General features: G+C 37.2%; 1 protein-coding gene across 10 annotated transcripts in view; it reads left to right on the top strand.

Annotated features, from left to right (window-relative positions):
* LOC127585687 (putative RNA-binding protein Luc7-like 2) overlaps positions 1-16,030 on the top strand; it is a 63,333-nt gene that overhangs the window by 35,308 nt on the left and 11,995 nt on the right. For 8 of the 10 annotated variants that reach the window (XM_052043368.1, XM_052043365.1, XM_052043363.1 and 5 more), the window contains 5 exons: positions 1,559-1,669; positions 6,067-6,210; positions 8,759-8,797; positions 11,362-11,538; positions 14,481-14,569. In XM_052043368.1, the coding sequence (XP_051899328.1) occupies positions 1,559-1,669; positions 6,067-6,210; positions 8,759-8,797; positions 11,362-11,538; positions 14,481-14,569 (560 nt within the window). The remainder of the gene's footprint in view (positions 1-1,558; positions 1,670-6,066; positions 6,211-8,758; positions 8,798-11,361; positions 11,539-14,480; positions 14,570-16,030) is intronic. The other 2 variants (XM_052043370.1, XM_052043361.1) reach the window with 1 other exon arrangement.

Below are 16,030 nucleotides of genomic sequence, written 5' to 3'. Positions count from 1 at the left end.
CAAACTTTGCAAGCTCCTGTCTCATAACGTCAAAATTTGCCTTGCCCCAATTTCAAACTTGAACCTGTGGACCAGTTCTGTCCCTTTCCATAACTATCTTAAAACTAATAGAGCTATGGTCACTGGTCCCAAAGTGCTCCCCCACTGTCACCTCAGACACCTGCCCTGCCCTATTACCCAAGAGTAGATCAAGCTTTGCCCTCTCCCTAGTAGGGCTTTCTATATATTGCCCAAGGAAACTTCCCTGAACGCACTTAACAAGTTCCACCCCATCTAAGCCTTTAGCAGTATGGCGGTCCCAGTCTATGTTAGAAAAGTTAAAATCCCCTACTATGACAACCCTTTTATTCTTGCAACTCTCCACAATCTCCCTGTGTATTTGTTCTTCTAATTCCCGTTGACTATTTGGGAGCCTATAGTACAATCCCAACAATGTGATCATCGCCTCCTTACTTCTCAGCTCTACCCATAAAGCCTCACGGGATGATCCTTCAGCAATTTCATGTCTGACTGCTGCTGTGACATTCCTTTAGACAAAAGTCAAACTCGGCCCCCCCCCCCCCCCCCCCCATCTCTTTCCTCTGCCTCTATCCCACCTAAAGCACCTGTACCCTGGAACATTAAGCTGCCAGTCCTGTACCTCCCTTAGCCGTGTTTCTATAATGGCTGTAATATCCCAGTTCCACCTAGCTATCCAAGCCCTATGTTCATCTGCCTTGCCTGTCAGACTTCTTGCATTGAAATAAATGCAGTTTAATCCAATAGACTTTCCTCACTCCCTGCCGTTCCCCTGCCTGTCATGGCTATTGAACTTGCTGTTACTGACTTCTGGATCACTTTCTAGCCTCCCATTTGCCTCCATGATGATTGGGATCCCACCCTCGCCCCCCTCCCACCCCCTGCCAAACTAGTTTAAGCCTACCCTAGTAGCACTCAAGATCAAACATTTATTTCTTGTAAACTCATTAACAGTGTGACCCCCGTAGTCATGCATTCAGCTATTGGGGAAGAGTGAAACTTGATCTATATATAATTTGAAAATACTAGATTTCAAGAAACGAGCCTCTCTATGATCTGTGAGTAAAGCTCCTGTTTTGGAGTTTAGTATGTGCCCCTATGCGGCATACATTGGAGATTGCCATGTGAGCAGCACAGTGATGCAGCCAGTAGAGCCACTACCTCACAGCACCAGAGAACCGGGTTCAATCCTGACTTTACCAATCGAATTTGGATGTTCTCCCTTTTGACCACATGGGTTTCCCCCAGGTGCTCTGGTTTCCTCCCACATTTCAAAGAGGTGCAAGTTGGTAGGTTAATTAGACATTGTAAATTGCTCCTAGTGTAGGTGAGTGGGAGAATATGGGGAGAATTTTTTTAAAATGGGATTAGTGTAAATGGGTGGTTGATGGTCGGTGTGGACTTGGTGGGTTGAAGGCCCTGTATCCATGCTCTCTCTCTGTCTATATTGTAATATTAGACGGTGCTTGTTTCCAACTTAATCATTGACTTCAAATCCTCCTAGGCCTAACTTTATTAATTACTATTTTCTCTTTCTAAGGCAATGGATCACTTGCAGTCATTTATCACAGACTGTGATAGAAGAACAGAAATTGCAAAGAAACGGTTGGCAGAAACCCAAGAGGAGATCAGTGCAGAGGTGGCAGCAAAGGTATTATCCATACTAGTCATTAATAAACTCGAGGATAAGCTACAAAATGAGATGGTAATTAAAGGAGTAGAATCGCAATTTTCATGTTTGGAAAGGAAACTACTAGTTTCAAGTGAAAGTTGTAAAATTTATGCGAACGTTTCTTGTATTGGTCAGTTTAACTCTGTTTCTCACATTCATTTTAAATTAACCTGAATTTCAGGAGACCATAAAATTAGTGCATATGTACACATATATAACAGATTGAACACACCTTGATTTTATCCTTTTGTTATTTGTACAACAGCAACATTTGAGATGCTGTTGTACAAATAATTCCCTCTTGAGGAGATTGTGGTCAAATCGTCAGTTTGGCTCACTTGAACTCTGAAATGTTTTTTTTAAACTAATCAATTTTTATCAGAGTTTTACACTCCAGTTATTAATAAAGCTAGTGATTTTTTTTTTAGAACTTACGTCAATTTGTTCCTGATCTTGTGGTTTTTAGAAATGTTGACTTTTTTATGATCTCCTAAAATACATTTCTCTATTAAATCTGACAATCAATTTTAAAAGAGAATTCAAGGAAATAAGTACTTAAATCACAGGGTGCAGAAAGTGAGCAATTACAGTTACTTAGGATATCATGGTTGAATAGGATTGGTTTTACCTCAATACAATACACCTCAGTTTTACAGAGGGGTTGTGTTCCTGGAAAACCATCTGTATTGCAATCTTCTGTAAAATGAACCCTTGGCAAAAATTGACAAAATGTTGCAGTTTGTGTTCATTTAGTTATCTTTTTCTTGCATAAATTGTGAGAGCAAAACTTTATTCTGTATCTCAAATTTTTGATAGCGATTTGTGAATTCCAAAAGGGTAAGTTTCCATTACCTGAACTGCAGTAATGTGGACGTACACTGTAGTTCTCCAGTGCTGAGGATATAAATGTTTTGGATCTACTGCTTTTATTTTTATATTCAAGAGAAACTGTGTAGACTTTGTTAATGTCTTATATGTAATGAAATTACCAAATGCATCTCCTTTGTATTAATTGAAATTTATTTATTCTATAAGGTACCACCTTTAAAAGAGTGTTCAAATTGCCATCATTCATGATAAGCTCCTGTGTTAATGACTACTTATCATACTCTGTCTTACATCATTATCACCTCTATTCTGATCAGCAGGAAGTTAACTTTTGTGACAGCATAGTCTTTGGGATGTGGCGGTGTGTAATGTAGAGCTGCATTAAAGGCAGGGGGCCTGACGTTGTTAGATGTTATGTGAAAGATCATAGTTTTTTTTATATAAGTAGTGCAATCTTTTTAGTTCATTCTTCAACAAATATCCTTCAACGATAGGTTTGAAAATTGCAGTTACAAAAGCCTATCATGAGGCTCACAGATAAGTTTGAAGGGTAATGTCAAACAGGGACATACGGATAAAGGGTGTTCCATGTTTTGATCCTCTTTCTTATTGAATGCTTTTGATCTTTAGCTGCACTATGAATAATGTAGTTTGCCTTCATGCTTCATCATTCAAAACTTCATAATTCTAATTGTTATTTACTGAGCTCTGTGCAGAAGTGTGCTTCCACAAAAGCTGCTTGCAAGTGAGACATAGTTCTGGTCCTTTTCCGTTTTTGACCAGTCAGTAGTCGTACCAGAAAAAGGTTGTTGATTACAATAATTGTGAAAAATAAATGAAAATGGAGAAAGATAGAGCCCAATAACTTTTACTTGTAAAATCTTGCTTTTAAATCCATTGCATTTTTATTTTGTGTTCAACTATATTCATTAAATCATAGTAAGTTGCAGCATAGAAGGTAGATGTTTAGTCTTTCAGCTTAAACTTCTGCATTCCTACGTTTTGTTAATAACTCTCATTCCTCATTCCCCAGTGATGCTTCTCTTCCCTTTTTTAAAAATAATTTTCATGCTATCAGTTTCCATCTACTTTCCACTAGAGCATACCAATTCAACATTTCATTGAGGGGAAATAGTTCTCGTCTTCCATCTAGATCTTTTTATCATTGATTGTAAATTTGAGAGCTTCAGCTATTGGCACACTTGGCATGAGGAAATAATTTATCTAATGCAATTACTCCACTAAAGCCTTGTTATCTTGAAAGCCTGCGTCTTCTGATTTCCAAGGAATGTAATCTTTACCTTTCCGACTTCTTATAATTAGTCTATCAACTGTGGTAACACTGATAAATCTTTTCTGTACTCTTTTTAAGGTCTTGCAATTTTCCTGAATTATGGTGCCTAGAATTATTAACAGTATTCCAGTTGAGGCCTTACCAGTGGTTTATAAAGTTCTGGCATGATTTCTTTACATTTATATTCAGTGCCTCTAATCATAGACCTTAATAACTCCAATGCTTTTTGTTATCAACTTGCCTTGATATCTTGAATTGCGTTTCTGGATAGCAGTATCTTTTTCCTCCACTATGCTTTATAAAGTAGTGTATCAACTTTTCATCTTCACCCTTCCAAAGAGTATCACTTCATTTTTCTATGTGCAGAATTCCAATTGCTGGGCTTCTGCTTATCTCACCATCTTTACCATCCTGAATCTTATAACTGTCTACTACCTTGTTAAGTTTCAAGTCATCGACAAACTTAATGCTGCTCCTTATTCCCTAGTCTGTCATTTATATATAAAAAAAATGCAGAAAAATGGACTTGGAACTGACCCTTGGGAAGCACCTCTATAAACCATATCCAGGTCTGCAGAATATCCATTGACCACAAGTGCTCACCTGCCTATTACACTGCCAATTCTGTATCTGTATTGTCACTCTCCTGTGGGAGCATACACACAACTTATTAAATTGGGTTGTTGTAGATAATGAAGCAACTAAGAAGAATCTGAGAGGAATCTAACCACCAGCACATCCCAAAGGTGTACTAATGGTTGGCTTAATTGGTTACTGTCTATTGCCCCTGTTGTAGGTGGATGGTTAGAGAAGTGAGGGTTTTTTTTTGGTGGGGGGGGGGGGGTTGTAGTTGTTGATGTAATGTATGAGAGAATAGTTTATTAGGTGGGGGGGGGGGGGGAGGAAGTGAGGGAATGGGATTGACAGGATTCTCTGAGACCTGGCATAGACTCCATGGCCAAACAGCTGGCTCCTATACCGTATGGGAAAACCTGGGAATAATTCCATCAATTCCATCGATTTCATCTTAGTGCGGTATAGGAATCTTGTCTATGCCATTCCAAAGCCCATGTTTTCAGCTGCTGCACATCCATGATCAGCCTTCTGTTACCTTATTAAAAATTCATTCAGGTTAGCGACACACCAGCTGCTGATCCTAGTTTTACCCACTGCTTTCCAATTGAAAGTTTCTGTTCTTGATCTTGGTTTACAGTTACTTTGTTTGCTTACACTTCCCTGGTTTACCTCGCTTCCCTTAATTGTCCTGTGACATGAGCAATCCTCCAGTTCTCCAGCACTGCTGCTTTATCTGTTGAGGACTGAAAGATTATGAACAATATCTTCCCTCTATAGCTTTTTCTTTTAGCAGCCGAGAATGCATTTTGAGTGATTTACCAACTTTCAGCTTTGCTTATTCATTTTAGTATGTCTTCTCTGTCATCTTGTCTATAAATCTCATTTCTAATGTAACATTGTATCATCTGCTTTTGTGATGAAGATTACAAAGTACTCTGTTTCATATGTGTCCTGGCCCCCTCTATCATATTGGGGCCAAGTATTTCCTAGCTAAAGCCTTGCACTTCATCACTTTACTAAATATTGAGGACCGGTTTAATATTGTCTTGGAACCTTCGTTGTCTTCTGTATTAACTTTTTTACTTTCCTCTTGCATTTTCCATACTCTCCTGACATAAGAAGCATCCTCTCTATTCAATGTGCTTTTATCATTTGGTCACATTAGCTTTGTATGCTGTACCATTTCTCTTTTAAAGGATTATGCCTAGTGTGAATCTGACCTATCTCTGAATTGCACTGTTACTGGTTTACCTATAGTGACAGTTTCAAATTTATGTGCTAGGTCTCTTAAATCAAACAACAATAATTTTAATTTTTAAAAGAATTAAGATAATATCTCCAGCACATTACATAGTAGTTGTCAGAAAAGATTGTACTTTCAGTATTTCCAGGAGCCTTCAGGCAACAAAACTGCATTGCAGGTAGACAGAAAGTACTGTATAAGCAGTGACCATGAAGTCTTTCAGGATAAGAAACAAAGCCCGATGAGAAGAGTTGTTTCTAGATCAAAAAAAAATTGATCTCGCTATACGCAAGATGAATTGAAATTTATGATTTTCAGATGACACATTTTTATCATAAAAGAAATATGCCATAATGCTTATTTTGTGCTGAGAAATTTAAAATATTTTAAATGTCAAGAACCTGTTGATGCCAGGCTATTTACTTTTTCTCTTAGGCTGAGCGAGTTCATGAACTAAATGAGGAAATTGGAAAGCTGCTAGCCAAGGCAGAACAGTTGGGAGCTGAAGGAAATGTTGAAGAATCTCAAAAGGTCATGGAAGAAGTTGAGAAGGCAAGAGCAAAAAAGAGGGAAGCTGAAGTAAGAAAATAGCTTATACAGTTGATTGCTTTATCCTTCAATTTAATAAAGACTTTCAGTATTGTGTGAAAGTGTACAACTCGCCCACTTTGAATTCTTTGTTTTTTTTTCCCCCCAAAGAAGACCTCAATTTGGTATTTCAGAAACGAAATTTGAATGTTTTTCATTAAATTATCCTTTTTTACAATTATTAGCAGCACAATTTGAAATGCAAGTTGTGCAAAATTTTATTTAAATTGTGTCTTTTAGAATTCTCCAAAAATGTGAATTGCAAGCTGTGATCTACATGGAAGAAGATTTAGTACCAAACTTGTTAAAATTTTCTTATTTTAAAGGCCAGTTTGCCAAATTAGGTTGACATGGCAAATAATCAATTTTGAACATATTTGGAGACATTTGCCAATGGTTAAAACAGTATCTGGTATTTTATTCAATAAAATTTATATCTGGTTACAGGCAGCACCCTTCTTGATAATCTGAGCAATCCAGAGGAGAAATCTATAATCTTGTTAGTATCAGGCAGCTTTCCTTCATTTGGATTACCAATATATACGTAATATAAGAAGTTGATGTTATAAAGGAAATCTATGTCATCCCTGATAAATCCTACAAATGCATTGAATATCAAACTTGCACATTCTTTTGGTGTGTAGACTGGGAAGCAAACATTTGTTTAGTTTATTTTGTAACTTAGCTGTGTTCTGATTTCCAATATTGTTGTAATGACATGGCAGATTATGACATCACTGTCCAGTTGCAGTTTCAATCATTTAATGCATTATCAAGTGCCTTGGAGGTTGAGGTTCCTAAAAAGAATGTTATTGCTAATAGCTAATAGAGACTGAGAGCTATTTGTGAAAAGAGGGAGTGAAGGGCCAAACCTTTGGTGTAAAATATCTTGCATCTGGATTAGTTATTTCATGATCTAAAGCAATCCAATTTATTATATGTGTACTTATTTCAACTTTTTAGAAATGATAATTTTAGGTTTTAGTATTGATGAAAGATTGTCATTGAGCAAGTTAGCTGAATCAGCTTTATATACCCAGATATCAATCCTGTAAACTATAACATATAAAATAAAATTCTTGGTTCTTACAGTAGTTCCCAACTTATTCCAAAATATAAAGTTACAGACAGTTCGTGATCAGTAGCAAAGACGGCAAAGATTTGCTGATGATTCACTGGAGCAACTTTCCAGTAGATCTAGTTTAGAGATGGCACTAGTTCCCTCTTGTGTAATAATTAAAAACAATTGTAAGTTTTTTTAAGTAATGCTCTGTTTAAATCACTATGCCTAGAGCAGCCCATATCAGTGGTTGTTAGTTCTAAGAGTGAAAGTAACTGTCTGCTTCGTTCTTAACCTAGATGAGAACAAAAATGATGACTCTTGGTTTCTGGTTTTGTTCCCATGCAGATCTGATTTCATTCCCACTTCCCTCCCAGTTATTCATGAAGGTTAAGTTCACAATAAAAGCTCTATTTTCTGTAGAGTAGCTTCAATTTTGGATGGTTATCTTTTTCCAGAAAAGTTTGTTTACATGGGATCTTGATTTTAAAAGTAATTCCTTTTGAGATTGACCACCCTTGTATGAAAATTGCACATTTTCCTTCCTGGGGTTATCATTGTGTTGCTTTTTTATCTGGGTATGTATGGTTTGTGTGTGCATGTGTGTGTGGTTGCGCACGTGCATATGTGTGTTTGGAATATATTAACTAGTTTAACAAAGATAACCCTATTTCCTGGGAGCATGCTTTTGTCATTTGGAAATTTATGTAAAAATCCTTTAGTGAGAAGCCTCTAAATATTAAAAGGGATCACTCAAAGGAATGCAAAACCACCTTGACGCTATAATGCATGCCTAGCAAAGTAAAGTTACTTGATGTTGCATAAATGAAGCATACACATTTTTTAAAAAAAATTCATCATACAAATCCAGTAGGTCATTAAGAATCTTGAAGGGCTCAGTCAGAAACAAAATGCGGCATTTTATGGTTCCAGCATCATAGGAAGGCACAACAGTAACTAACTTAGGAATTTACCAAATAACTGATCGCTCAGCCAATAAGAAATCAGCATAGTTTTAAATCACTTCTGCAGTTTAGTTATCTTTGAAAAGTGATTGCTCCCACAGATTGAGGGTTCTCCCTAGAAATTGTTTTGCAAGTGGGTGCTGCCTGTACCCACCATCATCAGTTTTGAGAGGTTGGGCACAAAAGAATTCAAAGTGAGTGAATACCCACTTTAGTTATAATGGGGAGAACCCTATTTGAATTATGTTCCAGAAAAATGCTATGTAATATATTTTAATGCCATTTAAACTTTATTATGTGTGCAAATTGGGGAAAGTTGTCAACCATGTAACTCCCTGGCTTACCCAACGTTGCTAGTAAAATTGTAATTGAACGCAACCCTGTTTTAAAAAGAATTGATAAATCTTAATCGTTAAATCAGTCCTCTGTCAAGTATTCTCAGTGATGTGTTATGGAGAATAACGATGTGTTATGGAGAAATCCAGCTTGTAACATTGCATTTTTTCACCACCAGGGGGATACCATTGCTTCTCCTTCCTCCAGTGCATTCTGGGTAGGATGACATCACTGTGACTGACTTGTGCTCTGTAACTGTTGTATATTCCACAGAATGTTGACTCGTTTATATGAGAGCCTTTCATTGTAAAATTACAGATAAAATGCTTTATAAGTTCTATCCAGCAATCTAAGTTAAGGGTACAACTTCTATTTAGTAGAACTATTAACAGGTTTTAGTGAGTTGTTTTGCCACCACCGATCAGATGCTCCTAAGAGATGCGTGCGTAAGTAGATGTTTTGTAAAGAATAGCATAGTCAAGGTGTTGTCTGTGTATGTATGTATGCGTGTGTGTGTGTGTGTCTGACTGTGTGATCTGTGCAAAACAAATTTTCAGTTCAGGCTGCCATTTATAGCTAAATTTTATATACCTTCAAATTGTGAACTAAAGTGACATTTTAAAATTTTACCTTGCATTTGATTCTTGAGACTATCGGCAAGATTTGTTAAGCTTTAGCTTAAATGATATAACAAATGTTGTGCTACCCTATACATGGGCAGTGCTTGGATGCACAAAGATTTCCTCAAAGTTGAATTATTGGTGGTGTGCCCAAAAAATGAAATCAAAGTTTTGGGTTTGCACTGTATTTTGGAGACGGGTGTAATCTAGCAAGACATTTGAGGGAGTCATACAATGTTAGATTTTTCAGGTGAGATGTTAAAATGAGTCTCCAAATGCACCTCCAGATTGGCATAAAATATACCTGTAAATACATATGGAATGTAGGAACCTCTTGGTGTTCTGACAAGCACCACTTTAGATCTTTGCTGTCTTGCAATTTGACTGCCATAATAGTGACCAAAAGTATTTCATTGTGTAGAAGTAGAGATCTGCTTGGGTATAAAATTAAAACCCAACTGGATCGCAAGCAACCTAAACCTGGCTCTAGCCCAAAGCATTATGTTTATGGATACCCAACCCTGACACATAGTCAGGTCCCACCAGGCTCAGGTCAGATTGTCAGAATTTAAGTACAGTACTGAGCCTTGGTACATTTATTTAGAAATAGCTGATCCAACCAAGCTCAAGAACATGCATTTTTTTTATGTGGTATTAGCTGAGGGAAAACAAAAGAAAGGGGACATGAAGGCAAAAAAGTCAGCTGGGTACACATTGGAAGAGACTAAGCCCAAATGGGGGAAAAAAGTGAAACGTGGATTTGCAAAAAGGATGATTCCTTTGAGAGAAGGGATTTTATTAGATGCTTTCCTTTTTTATCCAGAGTGATTCCTTTTGTCTGTAACTGGTAAATTTCTGTCCAACTTGAGCGGCCACAGACATTCTGTATCACCTTACTTAATATTTTTTGGTCGGTATAAAATGATTGACATACCAGACAAATGTTTGCGACCTGATGATCCCAAGAGATAAAAAAGCATACATTTATTACTGCTGCCTAACATTTTTAATGTAGTAATTTTAATAGGAAATTATTGATTGATTACACTTGCCTAACATTTTACTGTAGGTTGGTTTGTTTCCATGATGTATCTAATTTTACTGTGATTGAACTGGAAAGTGCAAAAAAGAAAGTAATTGATCAGAATGCAAAGTAAACGTTTAGAGCATGTAAATAATGTAACAAGGTTTAAGATTCTAATTGACAATAATTTGATGTATGATTGTTTGAAGCCAATGTTTGGGCCATTCTAAATGGGAGATGGTTACAATAAGGCATGATAAATGTTTTAATGCTGCAGAAGTTTTAGTCCCTCAGAGAAAAATACTAGTATGCCCTTACAGATTTAGTCATGCATTTATAATCAGATAATTAGGAAACGTGCCTTCATTTCAGGCCTGTACTGAAACATTTAAAATGTTTTTTTTAAATTAGACCATTTCTGAACAAATATAGATAGTGGCACAGTACTGTCAGGATTGCTATTTCAAAATTTATTGGGTCACTGTGTACTTAACATTTTATTTATGAAGTTTATATTTCCAAGATGTCTTCAGCTATTTTAATCAAAGTCTGTGGGGGGGAGAAAATGGACACACAGTGAAATAAAGTTGAAATGTTTTATTGCCATAATAATAGCACTGCTGCCTCGATATTAAGTCTGCTTCCATGATATTGTTATTATTCCTCACAACGCAAGAGGCCTTTCAGTCCAACGTCAGTGCCAGCTCTCAGCTTAATCCCATTTTCCCATTTATTTTCCCTGTACTCTGTTCTCAATGCCAATTAACTCCACCCTGATTCTCCCACCTGCACCAGTTATAATTTACAGAATTCAATTAACCCATCAACCAGCATGACTTCGAGATTTAGGAGGAAACTGGAGCATTTGGGGGAAACTCGCATGGTCACAGGTAGAATGTGCAAACTCTACACAGACAACACCAGATAGATAAGTGAACTTCTGCATGCCTCCCCAATGTTTTTTTTAAAGTAAGCAGTATTTCATGATTGAGATTTAAAAGCAGCATAACTTAATATTTTACTTTAAAAGGGAACTTGAATCAGACTAATCAGTTTTGTAAGGACAATCTCTCATGCTGACAATAAATCAGCTGAAGAAGAGAATGTTACATGGCTTGTTCTTATTTCCTTTCACAGGAAGTTTATCGGAATTCCATGCCAGCCTCCAGCTTCCAGCAACAGAAATTGCGAGTCTGTGAAGTGTGCTCAGCATACTTGGGTCTTCATGATAATGATCGGCGCCTTGCAGACCACTTTGGTGGGAAACTTCACCTCGGATTCATTGAAATTAGAGAGAAACTAGAAGAGTTGCAGGTAAAGAATGTGGCCATTTGCTAAACTCCTGCAAGTGGAAGCAAGTTATTAATTTTTCAAATGTTCACTCAAGCTGATGATTGTAGCATTATTGGAGTCTTATCCAATAATCCAACGCTCTCAGAATTTGGTGCTGTACTAGCAGATTTTCTGGGCTTATTGGATTTTACTCCTCCTGATAGCCCAACACATTTTTAATTCATGTTTTTAAATGTTACACAGTCATAAAATTTTCCAGTGATCCAGGTGAGTTTAAAGGGAATGTGGGAAAAGGGACCTGATGTGCTTAAAAGAAGCATGAGAACAGGGACTTGTTGAGTCTAAAGGGAGCATAAGAACAGGGCTCCAGTGAGGTTAAAGGAGTGTATGGACAGGGCCCCAGTTTAAGGAGAGCATGAGAACAGAGCTCCAATGAAATTGATCTCCAAACAATCAGATAGCAGATTTTCAGTTTTTCTGTAGTTCAAACATGGACAATTGGACCAGATACTTTCTATGTAATTAGTCCAATGCAGTAGAACTAAATCATTATTGTGGTCATTATAGCTTCCAAAATATTTGGAATTCTTCATTTAAAGATATCAAATAATTTTCGGGGAAAACATGTTCTCCAAAAAAAAAACAAATCTTGAGATTTCAACATTAATTCCCAGTTCAGACTGTTTTGAGGCATAAATTTGGGTGCACTTGGATTTTAAGTTACAAGCCTACATTACATTGCACTTTCACTGTAATTGCTTGCTTATGTATATCACAGGTGATAATATGCAGAACTGATTTTGAGTTGTAGAGACTGCTCTTTGCTCGTATCTCATTTTATTATGACATAGAAGAAGATTATTTGGCTAATCAAGCATTTCCATCAGTTCCCATCTCCCAACCTGTTCTTTCTCATATTCACATCAACTCCCCTCTGATTCTCCTGCCACCCATGTGCACTAAGAGTAATTTACAGTGGCCAATTAACCTACCAGCACAACTTTGGGATGTGAGAGGAAACCCAGGTAGTCAGGGAGAATGTGCAGAATCCTCATAGCACCTGAGGTCAGACGGAACCTGCCACTATGCCACCTATTCATCGATTCAGTTGTTCGTTGATTTTTGTTAGTTATCTAGTTCAGTAATTTCTTGCCCTTGATTCCTCAGGCATTTCTGCTCTTTTTATCCTGCCAACCTATTTCAAACCCTCTTTCTTTCTTGGCATTATTCATTTTGAAATGTAAATTGGATAGAAAACGGAGCGTTTTAAGTTAAAGGCCAATCTTTGTGAATTAAAAGGGGAGCTAGGTCAGACGGATAGTAAATATAATGTGCGTGAATAATTGGAAAAGTTCAGACACCAGATTAAAGTTACTGACTAGATTTATTTCCATAAGTGATGATGTTAACACTGCAGAATAAGTACAGGTATTAAAAGGAGACCTGGGAACATAAGATAAATCTGCTACTGCTAAAACAAAATTATATCAATCCATTTAAAGAATCAATAGAAGAGGGGGGAGAAAAGCTAGGAAGAAAGAAGATAGACAAGTAATTCAAAACAAATGAATTTATAAATGCATGAAACGTGAATAAAAACCAAAGCTAGTTAGAAATGCGAAAGGAAAACTTTCAAAGGATCAGAAAGGAATGAAAATGTAAAACCTGGCTACTTAGTAACTGTACAACAACTGGAATTGAAAAGAAGGCATTAAATAGATGTGAGTAGTTAGCATTGAAAATATGCATGGACCTTTATGAAAAGGATGCATTCTAAAATGCTAATAGAATGTAGCGAGCAAATAGCACGGGCTGTGACTACTGTCCTTGAGACATCCTTAAATATTGGGGTGTGCCCGAGAGCTGACAAGCTGTCAGAATAACCTTCTTATAATATTGGTCATTCTGTGTCTCAAAACAACTCTTCAAACCTTTTCCTCAGTCCCTTTCCCTTAATTCCCTGCAGTCTATTCTCTCACATGTCTATCGTATCCTCCCATCCAACCAACCAACCAACTCCTCCCCCACCCTGCCATCCACCTACACTAGGGGATAGTAGTAAGTTAACCTACTAGCATTTCTCTTCAGGAGGAGGCAGGAAATTGAAGTACTAGGAGTAACCCATGCCATCACAGGATCATGCAAAGTCCATAGAGCAGGTGCCCAAGGTACAAATCAAAACTGTGTTGTTGGAACTGGGCAACAGCATCAGCACAACACAACAGCAATGTAACAGTGCCTTCCTTCTCTGAACAGAGAGAAGCCATGTGTAACCTGCTGGAATTTCTAATGCCTGACTAGTTGGTATGCTTTGAGGGAGCAATGCATTTCTAAAAGAAAGACCCTAGATATTGTGAAAATAAATTTACAAAGGCCTGCACATGAAATTAGGTTCCATGGTATTAAAAGAGTGCATAAGCACAAGTTAGTTGAAGATTAATAAAAAGGTCGAACAGTAGTTAATGGTCTGTGTTATGAATTGGAGAGATATTTATAAAAAAAAACTCCTGGACTTTTGTATAGCACTTATCTGAACGAGTATTGATGAGCATTAACAAAATTTGCAGTCATCACAAAAATAGGAAACTCGATTAGCTGTATGTAAGAGTCTGAAGTGACCATAGATTGGGCAAATAGATGTCACAAATTTGATGCAGGGAAGTCTGAGGAATTCTGTGATAGAGAGAAGAACAAGGGACAGTGGGATAAAAATTTGTCCTTGATCACATATGAAGCTTTCAGTGACTGCTTGACCATAACCAAAACTATGTCCAAGAAGTGTTTGTTTTTGTTTGCCTGTTGATCAGGTTATACCTTCCGTTCATATACTTTTAAGTGAAGTGCTTGGATCTTCCAAGTATTTGACTTATTCAGGAATGGTGTATTCATGTTATAGAGGCTATGCATTTTGCCATAAAGTAACTTAGTTACTGAAATGCTGACTTTTTTTTTAAAATATGCAGAAACTTGTCGCTGAGAAACAGGAAAAAAGGACACAGGAGCGTCTGAAAAGAAGGGAGGAGAGGGAAAAGGAGGAACGAATGAAAAGAAGGTTGGTGGCCTTTTAATACTTAAGACTTGAACACCAGGGTTGACTATCTCTGTGGGGAAAAAAATCATTCCTTCAATTTGCTCCATGGATGTTCATGTCCTTTTAGGGATATTTGACTCTGTTTAATCCTTTGTCTCCTCTTTGATCCTGATTTGATTATTTTCTTCCTCTCAGTCTGGTCCTAATGTTCCTGCACCATTATGTTCTTCCTCCCTCAAATTGTATTCTTTCAATATTGGTTAATTTCCTGCTATAATAGAACTTGATTCTGAAGACAGTCTTCCTGGTCTCCTCTTGATGTTTGCCACCCAACCTAAATCTTGTATTGCAACATTCTCTTGTACTGACAGCCTACATTCCTTCAGTTATCAAAGCAAGTCTCGCTTCTTCTTGGAAGGGCAAGTCCCATTTGACAAGTTGAGTTTCTTTAAAGAAGCAGCTAATAAAGTGTAAATAAGAGGGCATCTCTGTGGATGTTATCTGTAGGAACTTGCTAATGGTATTTAATCAGGTTTCACACAGGAAAGTCAGAAACATTTAAAATTTGCAGAAATGCAGGCAGTCTTGTTACACTTTTTTTTCTGTGAAGGTAGAAGGAGATTTGATGTGGGTTGGTGATTAGGAGATAAGTAACTGTATAGCAATGGTCAATATATTCTCCTTGGGATGTGGCAAGTGGTGATTCCAAAGGTCTACACATTGCATGGATAATAGAATGAAGCTTCCAGGTTTGCAAGTGACACAAAATTAGGAGGCAAGGTATATTGTGTAAATTGGAGGAAGAAATTATAAAAGAGCAGAAATGATGAAATGTGTGGATTAAGCTGGGGAAAATAAGAGAGGTCTGAGCTCATCCAATTTGGATCCAAGGAAAGATACTGGAAAATGGTCTGAATGACAACTGACAGATGAGGGAAGGTGAATGAACAGAGCATCAGCTGTTGCCAGTACAGATAAATTGCAGGTAGAGCCTGAGCAAGTCACCAGGCAACTGAAGTATCATTTTTCATTTTTATATTCAAATCCCTTTGTGGTAAAGGCCTTTTTGGTTATTTAGTTTCTAAATGTTGTTTTATTTACTTAAGTCTCAAATGCTGAACTCGAGATTCAAAGCAGAAAATTATCATGTAGGGAAACAAACTTTACCCAACAGTATCCCACAGGCCACATTGAGATGTGTGACTCGATATTATCTTTTAATTACATATGTTACATTAGGTATGGAATTAAATGACAGGACATCAGGGTGAAATCGTAGTTACTCAAAATCCTTTCCATCTTCCTGGGAGTGCAGATGGAGTCCCTGTTTAGTGTCAGAATTGAAAGATTAAGCTTGACCTGACAGCAGTTTTAGACCAAATTCAAGGCAATACTCTCTGCCATCGCTGAGATACTTTTAACTTGAGTACACATGTTGTATGCTGTGTTAACAATAAATTTATGTTGCTTAATCCATCTATC

Source organism: Pristis pectinata, chromosome 33 (genome assembly GCF_009764475.1).
Source record: "Pristis pectinata isolate sPriPec2 chromosome 33, sPriPec2.1.pri, whole genome shotgun sequence".
NCBI lineage: Eukaryota > Metazoa > Chordata > Chondrichthyes > Rhinopristiformes > Pristidae > Pristis > Pristis pectinata.
This window is presented reverse-complemented; position numbering and strand designations above follow the sequence as displayed.